Source organism: Cygnus atratus, chromosome 1 (assembly GCF_013377495.2).
Source record: "Cygnus atratus isolate AKBS03 ecotype Queensland, Australia chromosome 1, CAtr_DNAZoo_HiC_assembly, whole genome shotgun sequence".
Taxonomy (NCBI): domain Eukaryota; kingdom Metazoa; phylum Chordata; class Aves; order Anseriformes; family Anatidae; genus Cygnus; species Cygnus atratus.
In genome coordinates, this window is record NC_066362.1 from 38,551,982 (window position 1) to 38,572,063 (window position 20,082).

Below are 20,082 nucleotides of genomic sequence, written 5' to 3' on the forward strand. Positions count from 1 at the left end.
GGACGGCATGGAGCTGGGACAGGGGAGGGTCAGGCTGGGTGTTAGGGAAAGGTTCTGCACCCAGAGGGTGGTCGGGCACTGGGACAGGCTCCCCAGGGCAGTGCTCATGGCACCGAGCCTGACGGAGTTCAGGAAGCGTTTGGACAATGCTCTCAGACACAGGGTCTGATTTTTGGGTGGTCCAGTATGGGGCCAGGAGTTGGACTCAGTGATCCTTGTGGGTCCTCCCCCAGCTCGGGGTTGCCCGCGAGGCCCCCCACAAGCCCGGCGAGGGCGACCCGTGCGCTGTCCTGCCGGCAGCAGCCGTGCCCGGGGCCGGCCGTGCCGCCTGCCCGCTCTAGATGTCGCTCTTGCCCCGGCCAAGGGCAGCGCCGCTCCGCCGGCACCCCCGGCCCAGCCTGGCCCCGGCCGTCCCGGCGCCCCCCGGCCCGGGCAGCAGCAGGAGGTGGGCAACGCGCCGGCGGCGACGGGCGAGGCTGCGCCCAAGCGGGGGTGGCTGGAAAGCGGCCGCTCGCCATTTCGGCAGCCTCTGACAGCGAGCCCCTGGCGCTGCCGGGCACCTGCCGCTCTTCTGGACGCCCGCAGCCATGGCAGGCACGGGGGAACCGGCCTGATCCACAGCGGCACTAACCAGGGCACCGGGCGCCGGACTGCGTGTCGCATCAAAATCCTTCGTGGCACCTCAGGCATTTGATAACCCAAATGTTGCATAACCTGCTGGGGAAACTGTGTCTTACATAAACAGCTGAGTAAGAGCCTTTTCAAAGAGATACACAGCGAAAAAATGTACGTGGATTTGGCTTGAGTAGTCAGGCGCAAAATGCATTTTAAGAAGCTGGACACACTCCCAGAGCTGCCTATGGACAGTTCTCAATTAACAATTTGTCTGCCTCTGTACCAGCCAATGCAATTCTTATTAAAAATTGAAAGGTTCGGAGGGCCAGATGTGCTTTGTGAGTACCCAGTTCCACCGCAGTTTTGCATTTAGATGTGCCCTCTGAAGCAGAACCCAGTGTGCAGGGCAGGGAGAGCTTGCGAGCAGGCATCATCTGGCTTGCCTGCCCCAGCCGAGAGACAGAAACTTCCCATCTCAAAGGTTGAGCACAGCAGCTGGCTCACGCCCTGGTTTGGCCGACGGTCTGTTGATTTCTCTTTGAAGAGACAGTTTTCTCAGTATGGACTATAAAAGGCGTTTTATAACCACGGGTTGCGCTCGAGAAATCAAAAGAGGCAGTTCAAATAGTTAAAAGCTACTGCTCAGGAGCCTCCGTGCAGTCAACTGGCCAAAGGAATCTCGGTGCTGACTTTGTCAAGGAATCCCTATATCCACAGAAGCCCAATAAGAGCTCCTTCCCCTGGTAGAAAACAAAATCAGGGTAGGAAACACTACTGAATGAGATCCCAAACTATGGCTATAGTCAGGAAGGGACCTCCAGGCTTGACCCCACTCCATACCGACAGGAAAAGGGCTGTGAGCAGACTGTTTTGCACAGTGTGCTGCGTGCAGGGAGCAGACCACTAGGAAGTCCACCACTGCCAGGTGTAATGGCCCAAGGCTACTTAGTGCAAGGTTGTTGTTGTGCAGAAAGGTGGAAAGGGATTTAAAATTGTCCTCATACTTGGTTATCAGATGATGTCTGATGAAAAATGTATTGCTGCATTATTACATTCTGCCTCCAATGCTCCTGTGTTTCACAAGGTGTGTAAATTTGTTCAGAGTACAGCATACAGTAAAGAAGAAATATATATGATAATAGCTGCCTTTTCAGAGGAAGAGAAGACAACCTATCCCCTGTAGTTTTCTCTCTCACATCCTATACTGCATGCTTTATTTCTAGGATCTTGTAGTATGAAAGCAACTACCAAAAAATATTTACTCGCTTCCCCCATTCCTAATTTTGTGATACGACTACATGTTTTATGACAGATCTGCCTTTCAGCATCTTTTACGTATGGAAGACTCAATCCCCCTCCCTTAGCAGTGTCCGTGGTTCATAAACCCATTGATAAAATCTGTCACCAAAATCCCATTGTTCCAGCTGAATCAGAGATATGTCTCAGCTCTGAGAGTCCTCAAAGAGATCGCTCTCTTTGGTCTCCTTTTCCATTCTGCTTTTCCCGTCACATTTGCATGGTGTCTGTTCTTTCATTTATCTTCTTTGTCGGGGCAGAAGAGTTCAGTTGCACAGCTGCATGCTACGTTAGTTACTCAGAGCACTGATGCTTTATGAAAGCGGCCTGCAGCCATCAGGCAAGGAATTATATAGGTTTCTAACAGAGGAGAGACAGATGTCAGCGTGCATTCTCCTGTGAGAAGAAGAACTGGTTTTATAAAAAGAACACTGGCCCAGTTTTTTAAAGGTGAAATGAGTTATTGCACAATGTCTGGTGCACAAGTATTTCTAAGGAGCTGACCACGAGGGTTGCCATCATTAGTAATCACTTCTTTTTCTTTTTTGTAAAGTCTGTAGACCTTGGGCTGTATCTCTACCATCATGGAAAGCTGTATTTAAGAAGAAATGATCTAAGGGTGATAATGGAAACACTGCATGAGACTGGTGTATTTAGTTGATATAAATATTTCTCCTTTCTAAGTTTCCCAAGTGTTAGGGATTCCCTGACACCACCAATGTCCTTTGCTGACAAAATGTAAGCAGCCACTGTGCCCTTTGCCAGGATTTCCAGGATCAAAACATGCAAAAATCAAGGGAAAATGAAAAAAAAATATGTATTTATTTGTGGCAATTGTTGGGAAGGGGAAGAAACAAATTCACAAAGAGAATTCTGGTACTGCAGTTATCTCAGCTCAAAATTCTCTCTCATTGCTCATATGAAAAGAAAAGGAAAGGAGGGAATATTCATGAGATAAGACACTAACACAGCAAAATCCCACTTCTGAGATGTTGTAAGGTGATGTCCCAAGTCAGCTGACAGAAGAGCCATATGAAATCAAGCAACATGAATATAACAAAGCAGAATAAATTCTGAATGTGCTGGGCACCATCCTACCTTTCCTGGAGCCCCACAGGTTTCATTCTGAAAGGAGACGGACTGGCACACGGGGGAGGTTTGAGCTCAGGAACACATTGGCCTTGAGGGTCCACTACCACATTGACAACCTTTGGAGCCTGTTCAGGCTGGACCATGCTGTTGGTGGTCTTATACTCGGACTGAGATGTCTGCAGGGGAAGCGGTGCGAGGTGGATCTCCTGCTTCTTTTCCTTCTCTTGTCTCAGTGACAACTGGATCTTCTCCTTTAATCTGTACAGAACCTATTGGAACAGAGCAGAAAGTCCAGTCTCAATTCCCTGGTAAACAAGGTAAGAAAGAAACCACAAATACAGAAAGATCATTAAATGTGGCTTTCATTCCTAGAAGTTAAGCCACAAGTTGTGTTGCATGGCATTTCTCACAGCAGGATAAATATTTCCATTACATAAATCACCGTGAGTACACGTGGGCGGTAGGGATTTTAACAGTTCTTGTTGTGAGCCAGTAATTATTTGTAATACCAGTGGTTGTATTATTAAAGGGACAAAGAACACAGAATGAAAAGTAGTCACAAAAGTCACTGTGAATAAGGAAACACTGATAAATAAAGTGATTGTAGAACATTTTATAAGGTTTCTAACACAAGAGTGACAACGGCACAAAATAAAATAGATACTTATGACATATCCAGATATATGTATCTAACTACAGCAACTTCAGTTTAAGAGCAGATGATCTTAAAAGCTCTTACTCATTTTGTATGGAACTGATAGTTGCGCAGGGTAATTTTACCAGGCCACTTTTGCAATGGTAAGTTGCTACTATCCTGAAATATTCCTCAGTATCCCAAGGATGTTCCTCAATATCCTCATATAAACATAACCAGTTCTGCAATAAAGCTGAACCAACATGTGGTCTGTGAAGCTATTTAGGGATCTGTGTCAGTTCAGAAAAGTGTGTTTTACAATCAGTAAGACATTGACGTCTGAACATACTATATGTGTAGCAAAAGGTTTTCAGAAAGTTGTACTGATCCTCTTCCCCTGAACTCCACACGGTTGTTCTCATACGGTGGCTTGGCAGGGTCTGGCAACAGGTGCTCAGCCCTGTTACTCCAAAGGAGCCTGTGTTACACTCGTGTGACATACCACATCGCTCTTGAGGGGAACATGAAAAATAATTTCCAAGCTGTAGTTGAGCAACTTGCAAAATGTGCCTAAAACCCACAAAACTTAAGAGAATTACCATCATGTCTTCTGTGACAGTCGTACTACCATAAACATTGCGTGTGGAGGTGGGTGAAAGGCACTTACACAGCTCTTTGATGGTGTCTGCTTATACCCATATACTTTCTACTCTGCTTTATCTGTTGCCATAAAGCACTCTACTTGAATCCTGCTTTGCAAAGCCATAGAAACAGAGCCCAGACCAAAGCATTTTTTCTGCTGCATTTTTTGACAGCTGTTTCCCTGCTAGCACTGCATGGAGATCTACCACTCCAGAGCTTTCCAGTGAAGATTGGATATATCTGATGGGTTTGTTTTTTCAAGGATTAGCATTAGAGGTTTATCTGGGAACTGACCTAATGTCATTAGCAATACACCCATTAAACAAGACTTAGCTACGTAAACCATCTGTTCATTCAGAAGAGTTTAGAATTAAATTGCACGGATAAGATAAGCTGCTCTTTGCCACTATTTTGCAGAAAAACAGCCCTGCTGTGAAGCAAGGACACAGGCATCAGTAAAGATAAAATGAGGATTTGAAATATTTTAACCCTCTTTTGCCCCGGTGATTGCTTTGGTCTCATCTCTCAGATGCATAGTGAGACATTCACAGTCACGACAGTATTAACCATACCTTCTTGTCACTGATGTATTTTGATGTAGTTTTTTTTTTTTCCCCTGCAGATCCAGGAAATTATGAGATTGGGCTCTGAAACTCTGGACTGCTATTATTTCCGATGCATTTTAATACTCCATTACTAGAGCCTAGAAAAAAGACAGCCTCCCACTGGCAAAAGTTGAAAAAAAAGGTGAAGAACCACATTTGATCCTTAGAAAGCGTGGTCTAGGCCAGTTGTTTTTTTAACGAATTCCAGGTAAAAGTCACAAAAACAGAATTGGCCAAAAAGACAGTGGTCAATCCAGTTGCCAAGTTCTGAAAAGTGGACATAGTTGTGCTCATATTTCAAGTCACATTAAACACGTCTGTCAGTACAGGTGAAAACAGATACGAAGCCCCTGAACTAGAAGAACCGATGATTTACCGATACCTCAGAAGATTCATTATGCAAATCATCAAGAAGCATGGAGCAACTGAGCAACATGAAGTGCTGTTTTCCAGGACATACAAGGTGGGTCATCTCTTCATTTTTCATGTATCAGACCTAGGGTTTGAAGCCTCAGTTCAGTACGAAAATAACTTTTTCTCTGTCCTCTTTGACTCAGCTTATATGGAAGAACGACAGCGTGCCGATAGCACGATACTCTTCATTTCTGCTCAGTGTTCTGCAAAGGAAAGCTGACGTGCTAGCTTGGCCAGTACCTCCCAGCTACCCACTCAAACTGCCAGTAGATACTCCTTTTATTCATCTCCAGAGAGGAACAGGAAATCCCAATGAGAGATGTAGGTCTCTGGGATGAAGATCTTGGCAACTGTTACGCAGAGAAGTGATACGAAAACGCATCTGCCTAGAGATATTTAGGGCACCCAGGGCTGCATAGTAAAATCTCACCGAAACCAAGGAAATTAAGATGGTTCACTCCAATTAAAAGTGTTTTCTCTAATGAGTGCTTATCAACAAGCGTATGCGGCCACGTGCATACCTCTGCCTGAGCCGGGCTGCTCTGTGTGTGTGTACACATGAGACAAAAACCGACTAACAAAATTTCCCTCAAACCCTGGGGAAGGTATGAAAGAACAACGTACTAGTCACGTTGTTTAATGAACTATTAGTGGGAGGCACTTGGATACCTTGATTTGAATGCACTATAAAAGGCTTTATGGAAGGAGAATAGAAGAATTCAGACAATCCGGGACTAGTTTATACATAAAAATGCTAATTTCAAGTCTGTTTAAACACTATTGCAGTATGATTAAATTGTGTACCTTTAATTTTGCTTTAAATCTTTAAACTGATAAAAAAGAGCTGAAGTTGGCGGGTTGATATTAGTTAGCTGCAGAAAGCCTATAATCAAATTGCTCTCAGGAGCCTTGCACCATTTTATGAATCCTGAAACTTGTAAGTTTAGAAACAAGTGATAGGCATGTGAAAAATTGGATATTGGAATGTTGTTTTTTGTTATTCAATATTCTTCAAGGAATTCCAGAATATATTAATGAAGCTGAAATTTATTCCTAATTTGAGTAACTATCTCCTGAAAGCATCAAATAACTATTCATAATTTATAAAGCACTGGAACAAGTAATAAAACTTAGACTCTCACAATTTGTTGACAAGACAAAATCCACCTTTCATTATTTTAAATGAAAAAATATTCCTACTTTTTTGATTTTTTTTAAAGTGGGAAAAAGAACAACATTTATAAAGCTCTCTTATCTCAACCAGCTACAAATATTTCATAATCTGAAAATGATAATTCCAGACCACTTGAGTTTTTTTATATATATAGAGGTTATATTTTCAAAAGAAAAAGAAAGAGAAAGGATATGAAAATATACTGATTTATCAAAAGATGCAAAATTACAAAATTAGTAAGAAATATTGATAGCAAATAATTTAATCTACTGTCAAATATTGTGTTATTTATCACATTTAGAGATGGCTCAATTATTTCTCTACGTAAAGCAAAAAATAGAGCCCTATTTCACACATAGAAGCACTTAAAGTAGTTATTCCTACTTAGCCCTATGCTTGGCATACTTTATAAACAACACACGACGTTCCCAGCAGATGTGAGCCCCTGGTCTGTCCCACTGCTGAAGGCAGCAGTGAGCCATGCGTTGACCTCCTGGTAGGATGAATCCCTCCTGCGATGCCCGAGGCTCATCCTGTGGCAACGAGGACCGGCCAAGTAAATACGCAGAATGACCAGAGAGGTACAATCTGCAAGTCCAAATTCAGCTCACGCGCTGCTGTATCTCACCCTCTAACGATACTCTGCACTGTAATTTTTTTATGTAATAGAGGCCAGATATTTGTTAAATTTCAGCCAAGTATTAAGAAGCCTGAAGGCTGTTAATGCGCAATGCTCTCGCAGTGCAGGGAGGTGTCATGATTTGTACAACCCAGGTAAGAGACAAGGCTGCACGTTTACTATTTCTGTAGTAATTTCCTAGAACAAAGCTTTGACCCTGAGAACTGAGCTGCCTTACACTAAGCACTGTTGATCATCTTAAATGATCATCTTGACCATCATTTAATTCACTTCCTACTCCATACTTTAAAGGACACTTCCAAGTCACCTTTAGATGCAGGCTCATCTTTCTGCTTTTCGACCCTTTAAACTACAAAGAACCACCTAAAAGCGAACCGGTGCCCACCCTGGATCTTTAAAAAAGAGGTCTCATTTGGGTGGTCTCATATGATGACAACAGCCAGCGCCACACAGAATCAGCTCCAACGCCTTACACTAGGGCTGAGTGATCCAAGAGACTGCTTTTCACAAATCTGCCATTCTGACACATGTAAAGCAGGATGAAAAATAAAGTGCACTGTTTGTTAGCCTTATAGATTTCACATACTTCCTTCATCAGTAGGTCTCAGCAAAATCTGAGGCAGTGTCCATTTACATGGTCTGAAGAGTAGCACACGTAAAGATGCAGATTGGAACTGGGAGGGGACAGAAAAGGGAATGCCTGCACGAAAGGACCACAGCATCACAGTAAACCCAGTCAGAAGGGAGCTCAAGGCATCTGCTAGTCATTCCTCCTGCCCTAACTCCAGATCAGCAATACTCAAAGTAGTCCTGACAGATGCTTGCCTAAAACCTCAACTGATGAAAACTCCCAGGCTTCCCCAGGCAATGTGCTTCAGGGCTTAGTGACCCACATGATTATGAAGTTCTTTCTAATGATAAACCAGAGTGACTCTTTCAAAAATTTGCTTCTTGTCCTGCTCCTAGTGGACAAAGCAGTACCTTCTTCCTTACCACAGCCTTTGAAAACTCAACATGGATTCTCATATTGAGTTTTCTCAACATGATTTTCAAAAATGAAGATCTTAGAGATTTTGACCTAATTTGTAGATCCCAGGGCAGGAACTGTAATTTTTGCAACATGATGTTACTCATTCACTTCAGGATGGGCTCTGCTGTACTGCTTGAGCCTATCCTAAGAACTGACGCTTCACCAGGTAGTTCCTACATTGTATTTATGCACACAACTGGGGTTCTTGTCGCTGCTGAGCAGCATTCTCACTACTTCACAACTTTTCTCCAGTCTGTTAAGAATATTCTAAGTTCTGATAGCGTCCTCCACAATGTTTACAGTGCCCAATATTATCTACACCTTCCAAATAATTAATGAAAATGTTATGTAGTACCATGACCAGGACAGACACTATGCTCTACAGCTTTCCAGTTAAAGTCAGTAATGGACAAAATATCTTGCGTTCTGTTTCTCCAAAGTAAAAATGCTGGGTAAAAGTTACTTTGCTATCTTGGAGGGAGATGGCAGGGAGAAATGAAGATGACTAGAAGGTAGAAGTTATATAAAAGAACAATTTTTTTTTAAGAAAAAAAATCATTTTCAAATCTTTGGGAGAGTTCTTAAGCTTAAATAAAATTTTGTTATATATTTGCTCCTTTATATCTTCAGTTTAAATGTTCTTTCCATCTTATGGTTGTAAGTGGGAAATCCATCTAGGTTACAGAAAATTAAATATGTTTGAAGGCAAAATAGCTTAAAAGACTCCAAAATACTATGAATTCATAAGTGCTGAGAATTGTCACAGAATTCAGTAAACCCATATGTTTATGCACCACAGAAGACATACATGCTTCAGAGAAGGAAACCATGTGAGATACAACACAGGAGGAAAGCAAAACAGCCTGTGAAGTCAGTGGTGGTGGAGCCTTGTTTGTGTTCTGTGTGAGCATTGCACGTCACACATTCAGCATATTGTAGGTACACCCAATGCCCAGAAATGTGGCCACTGAACTCACACAGTGTGAATGTCAAAATTGTTCAAAGACACGATCACTCCTTCGTGTACTTAGTAATCATTTCAGTTTAAAATTTGTATATTCAGTACCTGAACACAGAGACATGCTCTCTCTCTCTCTAACAACTGTACATTGCCAAGAGTGTATCAATGTGGTATTATTTTATTATCCAACAGAACCGAAATGCAGTAGCCTAACATGACTTCAGGGATCCTGGGACCTTAGTAAGAATGTTGAGAAGTCATCACTCACGTCACTGTAGAGTTACTTCGCAGACTCAAGAGCCCACGATTTATTTCTTCAGCTTTGTTCAAAGACATTCTTCAGTTGGACTCAAAATATATCAAGAAATATTTTCCTTCAAACTTTGGCTTCAGAGCATGATGAGAGTGACCAACCATTACCTTCTAGCTGAGTTTTTAACAGCTTTGAGGAAACACCTCTCATGTAAAGAATGTTACTCTATCCTTCAAAACTCAGAAAAGCACAAAGTAAAGAACAGCAAAAAAAGGTAAAAAAGCAAACTTACCATTAAACAAGTTACTAGAATGACAAAGATGCTGAGAAATATGACAACTGCGTAAAATCCTTCTTTGCTCCAGATTTTGTCTGCTTCCCGCTGGCCTTGCAAAACATTTTTCTTTTTTAAGCAATAAAAAGAAAGAGGAAGAGGAAAAAAAAGTTACACAGTAGCGCGTGCAGATTAAATAGCTCTCGTCAGGCATTAATCACGGTCCCCAGCAGGCAGGGCTCACATTCCCAACTCGATGGCACTTACTCTGAGTACCTACCCTAGCTAAGCACCCTGCCTATGTGCAACACGGGGGTCTGAGATCTTCCTTGTGACCGCTGAAAAGCTCTTCCCACGCAGCCAGTGCCCTGGTTTGCGGTTTAGGCAAACAGGGCTTGTGCTCCTTCTTGGAAACTACCTGGCTGATTAGGCAAAAGGGCAGCGTTCTGGCGTGGGCTGAGGAAACTGCTCGCGCTGCCCATTTCTCCGCGCTGCTTATCTCCTGCCCCACCACCCACACGCCAGCCTCTGACCCGCTTGCACTTTACACAGAAGTGAGAACAGGTGACTTGCTGGCTCACCCGCACCAGCCAAGACGCCCCGATGCTGCTACCTTTACAGTATCTACCCGCATATATGTACATAAATAAAAAAATTCTGATTATGCTTCCAGTAATCTCGTTATCCATCTAGCTGTAATTCTGATTATGCTTCCGGTAATCTCGTTATCTTTGGGTTCCTGCTGATACTGCGTTTCTGAAACAGCTGTGCACACTGAAATTTGCAGAACTCCTGGGGAACTCCTGGAGATTACAAAACAATAATAATTGTAAAAGCATTTATTTTGGGCCTTGTTGCAGTGCGGTGACCTGGTTAGGCTATTAAATCACCAGAATTTCACTGTTCCCAAATACAAGTTTGGTAGCAGAAACAGGGCACATGCGCCCTCAGCCTAACAGCAATGTGTTATTTACAATAAAGTAGGGATCCCTGCAAGAACGGAAACCTTCTGTTGTGTGGTTCCACGACAGAAGTTCAGCAGACATTGTTCTCCCCATCTCCATCTATTTGCCTTTTTTTCATTGTGTATTTTTGGTACAGTTCTCAGACTGAGGAAAAAACCAACTTTTTAAAATTCTGGTTTCCATTCTGCATGTTCAAGGTCTAGGTGTTTCTCCTTCACCGAAATTCCCTAATGGCCTCAATTACAGTTCTCGTTTAACGCGTGAGTTACCTCCCCATTGCAAGGTGGCCTTCTTTCCTCTCAGGGGACAGACATTGTGCGAGAGGACTGAGACTTGCCCCATTCCCACAGAGGAAAGAGTTTGTGTAGAGATGAGGGGCTGCTCGTGGGACCTGTGCTGCTACAGCACTGGGACCAGAATGGAAACCCTTTACGTCCTTCTGCCAGTACAGACACGGGCTTGTAAAATTAATACGAGTATTTGTGTGTGTGTAATTACACAGTGTTTCATAGTCTGTGCCAGTAAGTAGTGCAGGTATCACGTTAACAAGGGCTGTAAGCATCAGGCTTCTCTTCAGTGAACACCTTAAAACCCAAAGCACCGCAGCTTGCAAAGGTGAGCTGGAAATCGTGCCAAATCTTTACGCAAAAGCTGTTCCTATTCACATCCACGCCACACAGCTGCTGTAATGTGGTGCAGCTCTGGGTGCCACCTGCTGCCTCGGCGCACAGAGGTTACTCCCTTGTGCTCCCAGTGCTGCGGCTGCTCCCGGGGAGCTCCCTGGGGACCCCAGGGCGAAAGCAGCAGCCACGGTGCTGACCCGTGGGCTATAGCCCGGCTTCCTGGCCCTGGGTGCCTCACCTTCCTGGTGTTTCAGATCTGTCAGGAGGAAATCTAGGAGAAAAGCAGGTGCTGGAGGAGATCAGGTTGTGCTGACCTTTTTAAGTGAATAAATGTGTTTTGTTTTTTTTTTGTACTTCCTCACTGAAAAGGCAAATACACTGAAAGTAAATGAAGAGCTAACAGGATTTTTTTGACACAATGGGTAAAAGAATTTAATTAACCAAAATTCATTAGTGTCACAAAACCTTTTAAATATTTTTATATTTGACTTAATATAAATAACTGAGTCTAAGCATATTAATCTCTGTGATTTCTGCCTAATGGTGCATGCGTTCAGTATACATTTTTTCCAGATTCATCTAAAAATAAAGTTCAAAGAATATTAACGAATGTTGTAAAAAAAAGTAAAAGAAAAATTATGCTATGGCTTTAACACATCCAATGCACTGTTTTAAAACACTGTAGCAGTACCTTCACCCAGTGAAGAAAATCTCTCCCCTGGTCTACCTGGGTAGTGTTCAGGAGAGCAGAATCCTTGCTTCAGCTGCTCCCTAATGACAGAAGAGGCTGTGACCTCCAGTAACTGAGTCATTTCGTTTCCCTGATAAGAAATTGCTTTCTGAAATGTTAGTGCTGCTAAGTCAGAACTTTGCTCCTGGATCTCAGAGAGAGCTGATAAGAGGGACAGCGGTTGCCACGATCACTGCACGATTGCTAACACCCAGGAATCAAGCTCACAGGATGGCCAAACACAGAGGAAGAAGTAAAAAAAAAGGGAGAGCGAGTGCTTCTGTCCATGGTGACAGGCACAGGGCCTCCCACACAGAAATGTGCTCTGTCTCAGTTGACTGTTGTTGCTCCACATTTCTCACACTCAGCTTTTCCCTGCCTGCAAATCCACTACAGCTTGCAGCCAGTTTTTGAGGAGTGGGAGTATACAACAGCCATCAGAGGACAGGAAGATAAAGTCAGCAAAAAGGCACAGCTGGTAAAGGCAGGGGGAATACAGGAGCGGGTGGGCTGGCTGGGGAGTTTCTGTAGCTCAGGCCCTGCCAGGTCCCAGAGCAAGCCTGGCTACAGGCAGGATGGACATCATCGTGTCCATCATCCTTGGTGCCTGTCTCCGTTCCCTAAGGAATCTCCACAGTTAGGTGATTTAGGCAGAATTAGCCAGGTTCATTTAAATGGTTTTAATTTGGCATCATTTAAGGTGGGAAAGAATCACATTGTATATTCTACACAATCCCTTGCTATTGCTAGCTGCATTGAAGACTGCCTGCAGAAGTACCTGCTTTGCTCTAAAGTGGAACAAGTGCATTTAGACAAATGAATTTTTATAGACTTAAAATCCCAGACATTACAAATCTACTTGCCATACTGGAAACATAGTGGATTATTTCTACAAAAAAGTAAAACAAGCAGACAGCTCTTGATAATACCAAGAGAGACACCAACCTGAAGCAGCCACTGTAAAATCTGGGACTGAAAGAACCTGTCAAGATTTCAGGAGCTGCTGGGAAAATTAAGTCTTCACTGGAAAAAAAAAGGGTGAATTCTTAAATTGTGTCAGTTAATCTCAGCTAGTTCCTTAGGCTGAAACGATCATGGAAACAAGGCAAGCTGCAGTTCAGGGCTCAGAGGAAAGCTTCCAGGGAGCTAAGGATTGAGCTTAAGATCATGCAGGGTTCATCGAAGTGCATACTGGGTTGCTTTGCTTTTTTGGCTATTTAAGTTAGCTAAGGCAGGGTAGGAAAGTCTGATGAGAAATCACTTCCCCTCCAGTGAAAATATGCAGGAATGTCGGTGACCTCCTCGAACAGTAGATAACCACCACTTAATATCCCCTATGACAAAGCCTCCTCAGAGATACTAACTATGCCACGTTTTGCTTTTGCCAAGGTCACCTTTCAGTTTCATGACCATTCTCTCCATACCAGTATTCATCCTTTGCACGTGTGCGCGATGAAGTGTCGTGATTTCATGGAAAAGCTGACAGCCTGAAGGTTCCCCTTCATGCACCAGCCAGCTCACTGACTTATGGTTTCTGTATGGCTTAAGTGCATGACTGGTTCCTTTGATTTCTTCTCTAGCAGCAGTTAATATCACACACTTCAAAGGCAAACAATAGAAGCCTAATAGAGGCTGCTGCAATTGTACATTTTGGGATTGCATAATTTTGGAGTATACTCTTCCATGCAGATTTCTCCTTAGTGCCACATCTTCCAGCTAGCAGCTAGTTTATCTCACAAAGCACAGTAAACCCTGCTTTACTTACTGTAATTTCAATTACTTCTTTATCCAAACCCACTTCAAAGTCCTTTTCTACTCTACTAAACTCTGAAATTGCATAGTATTTTCTTTTTTTTTCTCTCTTTTTTTTTTTTTCTCTCAGCACCATTTTAAGGCATTAGAATTCTCACAGAGACTGTGATTGAATTTACTCCCACCAAGAAGAACCAGCTCAGTAGCTGCTTGTTAGGGAAGTCTGCTCCCAGCCCTGCGACATGCTATGGATAAGAATACAGTCCTAAATTCCACTGCAGACACAAACTTTAGATCATAATAAAAGATCAAATGCTACAGCCACAATAGGCCATTGGAAGAGAAAGGACAAATGAAAAGATCTGTTGCCCTGGATCTTTGAAATGGCAACGACTCAATTAAATTAAATTTTCACGTTCCCACAGGTACCATTCCCATTCTAGACCAGGCAGAAAAGGACTCCAGTGGTTCCTACAGCTAAGACATATAGGAAATCGTCTCTTCCAGCAACAGTAAAAAACTAGGATATGAATTTTGAGACAGGTAATTAATTTAAAATAAAGTCATCAGTGATTAATGCATCAGTAGATGTGAATGCGCAAATCATTACTGGAATGAATGGAAATGCAGTTCCAGTCACCTACATCCACTGAGAGTTTTACTGTTCATGTTATCACATGGGCTGAGACTTTAGGAAAGAGCTTCAGCTTTCTACCCAGGTTTTCCTACACCACCTTGGTAAAGTTTCTTAGGACATGGTAATCTCCCCCACCATTAACCCTCTACAGCTAGAAGTCTAGTTTACGCTAAGCCCTGATGGAAAGAGTCAACAAGCAAGTTCAGGGGAGGTACCTCAGAGATGTGCTGAACTGCCTGCTGCAGGTATCTTTTTCTTTCTGTTTACTGCAGAGAACCGGTAGACTTTCAAGTCTTATGCAGCTAATAATGAAAAAGACAGCTAAAATTGGAGACGAAATCCAGCCCTAACACCTCTGCGTCAGCCACCCACCTACGATGATGAGGATAATGCTTCCTTTCTGCACAGATACACTGCTAGTGCACGTGTAATACTGGTTGAGAAGCACTGATTCATGTTGGTGGAAGACTTACAGTTTATTCGCTCATGAATTAATTAGCGCTGATAGCTCAGGAATAAACACACGAAGTGGGTAAAATAACGTGTCAAAACTATGTCTTAAAGTAACTGTATCTATATCTCCCCTCAAAAGTTTGCTTGTTTTGATTTTCTTTGCTGTTATTTTGATTGGAAGGATTTGTTCTTAGAGCAAGTTGATTGAAGAGTAAATTACTGGTTAGTAGTTGAGCAAGCAAAGATTATATGTTGTTGTCTTTTAGCTGCTGTTTTCTGTGAAGTCTTACACATGTAAACAAATTATCAAGACCCAAAAGGAATACCTATTAGTGTAAAGCTGCAAGATTTTTGCAGGATCAGGGTCTTAGCTGTATAATCTACATGCAACTGAAATATAAAAATAACCTCTTGTTTCTCCAGCAGTACTAGAAGGAAGTAGAGACTGTGCAACTTTCATTCTAATCATCCTTTTCAATGTGATTCCCTCTGTTTGTGTACACTTTTTTCAGAGAGAAAATTCAAATACCTGAGCATTTGTGATTACCATCTAACATAAATGAAATCTTGAGTTCAGCACTGTTTTTTCTCCAGCATCTTTACATAGCTTGATGACATTTCTTCATTCATCTATTATTCATATATGTTCTTGTCCCATAGCTACTTGAAGTGTTACTTGTAACTGAAGTACTTGGAAGAGATAATTGTATCTATCACCACTGTCACAATCATATGCTTCTGTTGGAAAGGACATTGTAATCTAAAGGGAGCTTAGTCCAGGCTGCCATTGAGCAATATAAAGACCTCATTTTCATAGTGTCAGGCTGCTGTAGGGCATGTAAAATTGCACTAAAATGACCCTTTTTTTATACTTTATTTTTCATACTGAAAGCATCTTCAAGATTCTTAAACAACCTCTCTTTTTTTTCTGCAGGAGGACCTGGATCCTAATTCTTAAACAGCCTTACGAAACACCATTAAAGTAATTTAACAGGACTAGCTATGTAATTGCCTTACAGCAGTAATGCCATCTTAGTTTATACTTCCCTGTCTCATTCATGAGAAGCTCAGCCTGAGAACTACCAGGGCTATAAAATCTGCCTAACAAACTACAGGTGAAAAAAGTGATAACCAACCTCAGGAGAGACCTCTGTTATTCCAAACTGGGATAAACTCTGATGCAAAATGTTGATATTCAGTGAACGCAGCACTTCTTCAGATGGGAGCGCATCAGAAATTCCTGGCTTTCTGTTCACTGGGGAAATAAACAGTTCCACACAGTTCTTCTTCCCCTAGGAAAATTAAAAAAAAAAAAAAAAAGGCAAAATCATAGGAAGGTTCTGAGATTAGATAATCTCTTCTGTCTGTAGATTTTAACTATATGTCCAGAAATGAAAGCATGGAATAGAAAGGCTGCAACCTGCTCTGTGAGGAAAGTGCATGTTTTCCCTGCCTTCTTAAGTTCCAGCTGACTGTGGAAGAAAATCCTAATACCACATGTGGGCAGGTGGGCTTTGTCTCATTTACTGTTGACAAGGTCCCCTCTTCTGAGCCTAGTACCACTGAACAAGACAGGTCAATGTCACATGAGGAGGGGGGGAGCCATGCATGGGGACACGGGCAAAGAGCCAGCAGGGGTTTTCAGCTGACAGTTCTGATCTGAGCTGAAGTGCGGTCCTGTTTTAGATGCTGGGCCTTAAACAGGAATGCTTAGTATAATGCTGTGGTATTTTGGCACTGCTTTCTAATCTGGTGTCAACATGTTGCGAACACACACTACAATGAAGTATAATGCCCTTTCAGCTGACTGCAGTGTAGCTCCTTAAGACAGCACAACAAAATGAAAGTTTTGCTTACTTTTAATGAGTAGGCTGAGCATGCCTAACTCTCCCCTCCATTAACTCCTGACCCAGTCTCATTGATGTGGTGCTGTATTAGAGATGTTAGTGATGCTGACTCTGTAGCAGGACGGCAAAAGGAAAGGTTGCCAAAGGGTTCCTCTGCTTGGTTGTCAACAACCAGAACAGCACCTGAGACCAGTGCGGGTGTGCTTGAACCCAGGTTAAGGGGGTGCTCCAGGGCTGTGGACAACCTGGCTGAGGCTGTGATGTAGAGTCCAGGCCTGGGTAGTGCCCCACACACAAGGCAGGTATGGAGCTGCTGACTGCACGGGCAAGAACTTCACTGCTCTGGTTATTTGGGGTTTGTTACACAAGGGGGGAAATCAGTTCAAACTGGGATAATCCTGATCTCCCCCCCTGCTTCCTTCCCCTTGCCATCAATGTGCATCATTATCTTTACTGAAGTGAAGAAAAGACATCTTTTGCTATTCTTAAAATGCCTCGCTTTGCATTCAGAAGTAGAGCTGCATAGAAAGGGACATTTTCACACGCGTACCCTAAATCTGCCCTGTGCACTCTCATTTGTGCCACGGGTCCCTCTGCTCGACAAGACTGGTGGGGCTGGCGTTGCTCAGTAGGCCTCCTCAGCCCAGCGGGGCCGTAAGGAGGGAACACAGCCCTACAGCCCTGCAGTCAGTGCACGGCAGGGGCTTCTCGTCAGGCTGAAGCAGCTGCTCTGAGGCCACAGCCTTAGTTGGTCTCTGGCGTGGGCAAGTGGCCACTTCCAGGTGTAGGTGGCAGGCGCAAAGCAAGGCCTGGTGAGGGTGCAGCATTCCCAGTGTTTTGTGCCTCCTCTGTTAGGAGATCCTCTGCCTGTTAGAAGGACTTTATGGGAGGAGGATTTCCTGGAAGGACTGAGAAGACGCTGGAAATGCCCAGCTAATGTCTTGTGGCACAGTGTGTGCTGTTACATGTCAGGGGCTAAACTGCCTCCAAACCCAGTGGAGACAGGCTGGTATCTCCAGAGAATGATTGCATCCGTCCTAAAATAACTGGGATCTCAATGCCTCTCCTTCTTGCTACCCTTCTCTACATTGCCTTTAGAGGGACCCTACAAGAGCACCTTAGACCGGGCTGAAGAGAGGTGAGATGAATTTCGATGTGCCCGGCTTGCTTGCCAGCACTCTGCATGAGAGGAACTGGCTTATGTTAAAAGGATGGGAAGGTGGGAATAATGCCTCCTAAGCTGTATTTTTCTCTTGTGAATTCTGACTTTTTGTCTGTGATTTTAAGAGCAAATGTGGCTAAAGTTTGTTTTATTCCTACATCACAAAAACAGAAGTCGTAGCAGCCTTTTATGGATATTGAGAAGACTAATTAATAGTACTTCATGTATTCTGAGGTATATGCAGGTGCAAAATGCTATTACCTCTTCCCTTGGATCACAGATGAGAAGAGAAAGTGAAAATCTATCAGCCAGCAGGAAAATTAACAGCATCTTTCTTCTGCTTAGTTAGATGATTTCCACAGAGCGTAGTAAGAAGGCTACAAAGTGACTTGGTGTGTTGAATACACACCCCAAACTCTGGAACATTTCTCATTTAATTGTGTTTTTCTCTGAATATGTTTTTCATTCAGGTTAATACAGGGGACAAAAGAGATTCAGCATCACTTGTCAGGAATGAGTGACGTCCCTGGCAAACATGAAAAGGGCTGCATTGCATTCCTATTGATCTTTTCCACTGTGCATCTTGTGTGATCCTTTCTCACAGAGACATTATTTGAAGGCGTTTTATAATCCTTTTTGATGTATACAATCTTATCAAGCTATCAAGGCAGGAAATACTTTTATGCTGAACCTGTCAACTTTCTTCCCTAATATTCAACCTGCAGGTAGAATAAAATAACATAACTCTGCTTTTCTCTCTGCAATGTGAATGGAAGGCTAGTAATGCACACATGATATTGTTGTGTGTGGTTTTTTTTTTGTTGTTTCATGGAAAAACTGTCAGAAAAAGAGACCAGTGTTAAGAATGTATGCTCTTAACCATCCACACAAAAAATATAATGAAAATTGTTTTTAAAAAGTCTTTGCTGCTGGAAACAAATTTCTCATAATCTTTTGCAAACATGATACCTTAGTCCAAAAGGTCACATCCGAGGATATGTTGTTATAGCTGAATAGCAAAGCGTGAATATTAATATTTTGAGAAGACATTTATTTTACTAATGGAAAGTCTGAGAATTAATTGTGAGGATGTCTTCAAAAGGCAGAATCACATGTATTTTTTGAGCAAGATTCAACCTTTGAGAAACAAAAAAAGGAATAAGCAGCTTCTAAGGAACGTGATGAAGAACTACACTGGAATGCAAACTAGGGGATAAGAAAACTGCTTATGAATAAGACACAAAAGAGATTTATCTGACATAATTTTTCTCTAGGCTGTAACTATGAATGGCTTCCTTTCAAAAGAAAATTTAAGTCATTTTGTAATGGAGATCTATTTTTCTGTAGTGCAGTTCAGAAAAAAATCTATCAAAACAAAGTATTTTTCTGTCCAATTTTATTGCAGTTTTCCATAATGAAAGGAAAATAAATTTAAGAGAATTCTAAATAACCAGGTAAATTTTATTGTACCCAGACTTTTGGTACTTACAATGAGCCTGTTGATATGAACTTGCTGAGGTAACAGTCCCAGTGCTGCAGCCACTCCTTGGCGAAATATCCGAAGCAATGTGATATTCAGCTTGTTTACATCCATTTGCAGTGTCTGAAAAAGCAAAACCAGTTCAAATGAACTCCTTGCTCAACACATTCAGTCCTCACGACGTCTGATCTCTGGGAGTCTCACTAACTGTTTTTTTCCCAGAATGATAATCAGTGCAATCTACTTGCACTGCAATAAAGAACAAATCCAAAGGAAAATTTAAGCATTTAAAATGCTGCTTTGTTTCCACCTTTTCTCAAAAACATTCAAAATAGATTCCAGAATTTTTTGGCTAAATTCCTAAGACAAGTTACAGTGCTCAAGATAACACAATTACTGCATTAGAAATGAAAGACAAGCATTGAACACCAATTCACCTTTAAAGAATGAGATGTTGGATTTACACAATGAAAATTTGCTTTGATTATTTTTCTTAAGAGTTTCTCCCTGCAGGTGAAGAATGTGTCAGTCATAGTGAAATTACACGTTTTTTATTTTGATTAACAGTTTCTGAGATTGAAAAAAAAAACAACTTAGGATATATTTTGCATATTTGAATTTCCAAAACTTCCTCATTCCAGGCAGAACAGGCTATTAATTCTCAGCAGAGACCAACAATAGCACTGAAGCATTTTCTTTCTCCATGTCAGAATAATAACAAAACGCAGACGTTTCCTCAGGTTCGAATCCCTCCTGTGAAGCTGATAGTGTTTTACCCAGGAAATAATTTAGGTTCAAGGCTT

The 20,082-nt window shown here is 42.3% G+C and overlaps 1 protein-coding gene across 1 annotated transcript in view; it reads right to left on the bottom strand.

The window, feature by feature from the left end:
* PTPRR (protein tyrosine phosphatase receptor type R) overlaps nucleotides 1-20,082 on the bottom strand; it is a 143,042-nt gene that overhangs the window by 51,836 nt on the left and 71,124 nt on the right. Inside the window, exons 3-6 of the mRNA XM_035544118.1 lie at nucleotides 19,289-19,402; nucleotides 15,927-16,082; nucleotides 9,649-9,759; nucleotides 3,010-3,272 (exon numbers count right to left, since the gene is read on the bottom strand). Of these exons, the coding sequence (XP_035400011.1) occupies nucleotides 3,010-3,272; nucleotides 9,649-9,759; nucleotides 15,927-16,082; nucleotides 19,289-19,402 (644 nt within the window). The remainder of the gene's footprint in view (nucleotides 1-3,009; nucleotides 3,273-9,648; nucleotides 9,760-15,926; nucleotides 16,083-19,288; nucleotides 19,403-20,082) is intronic.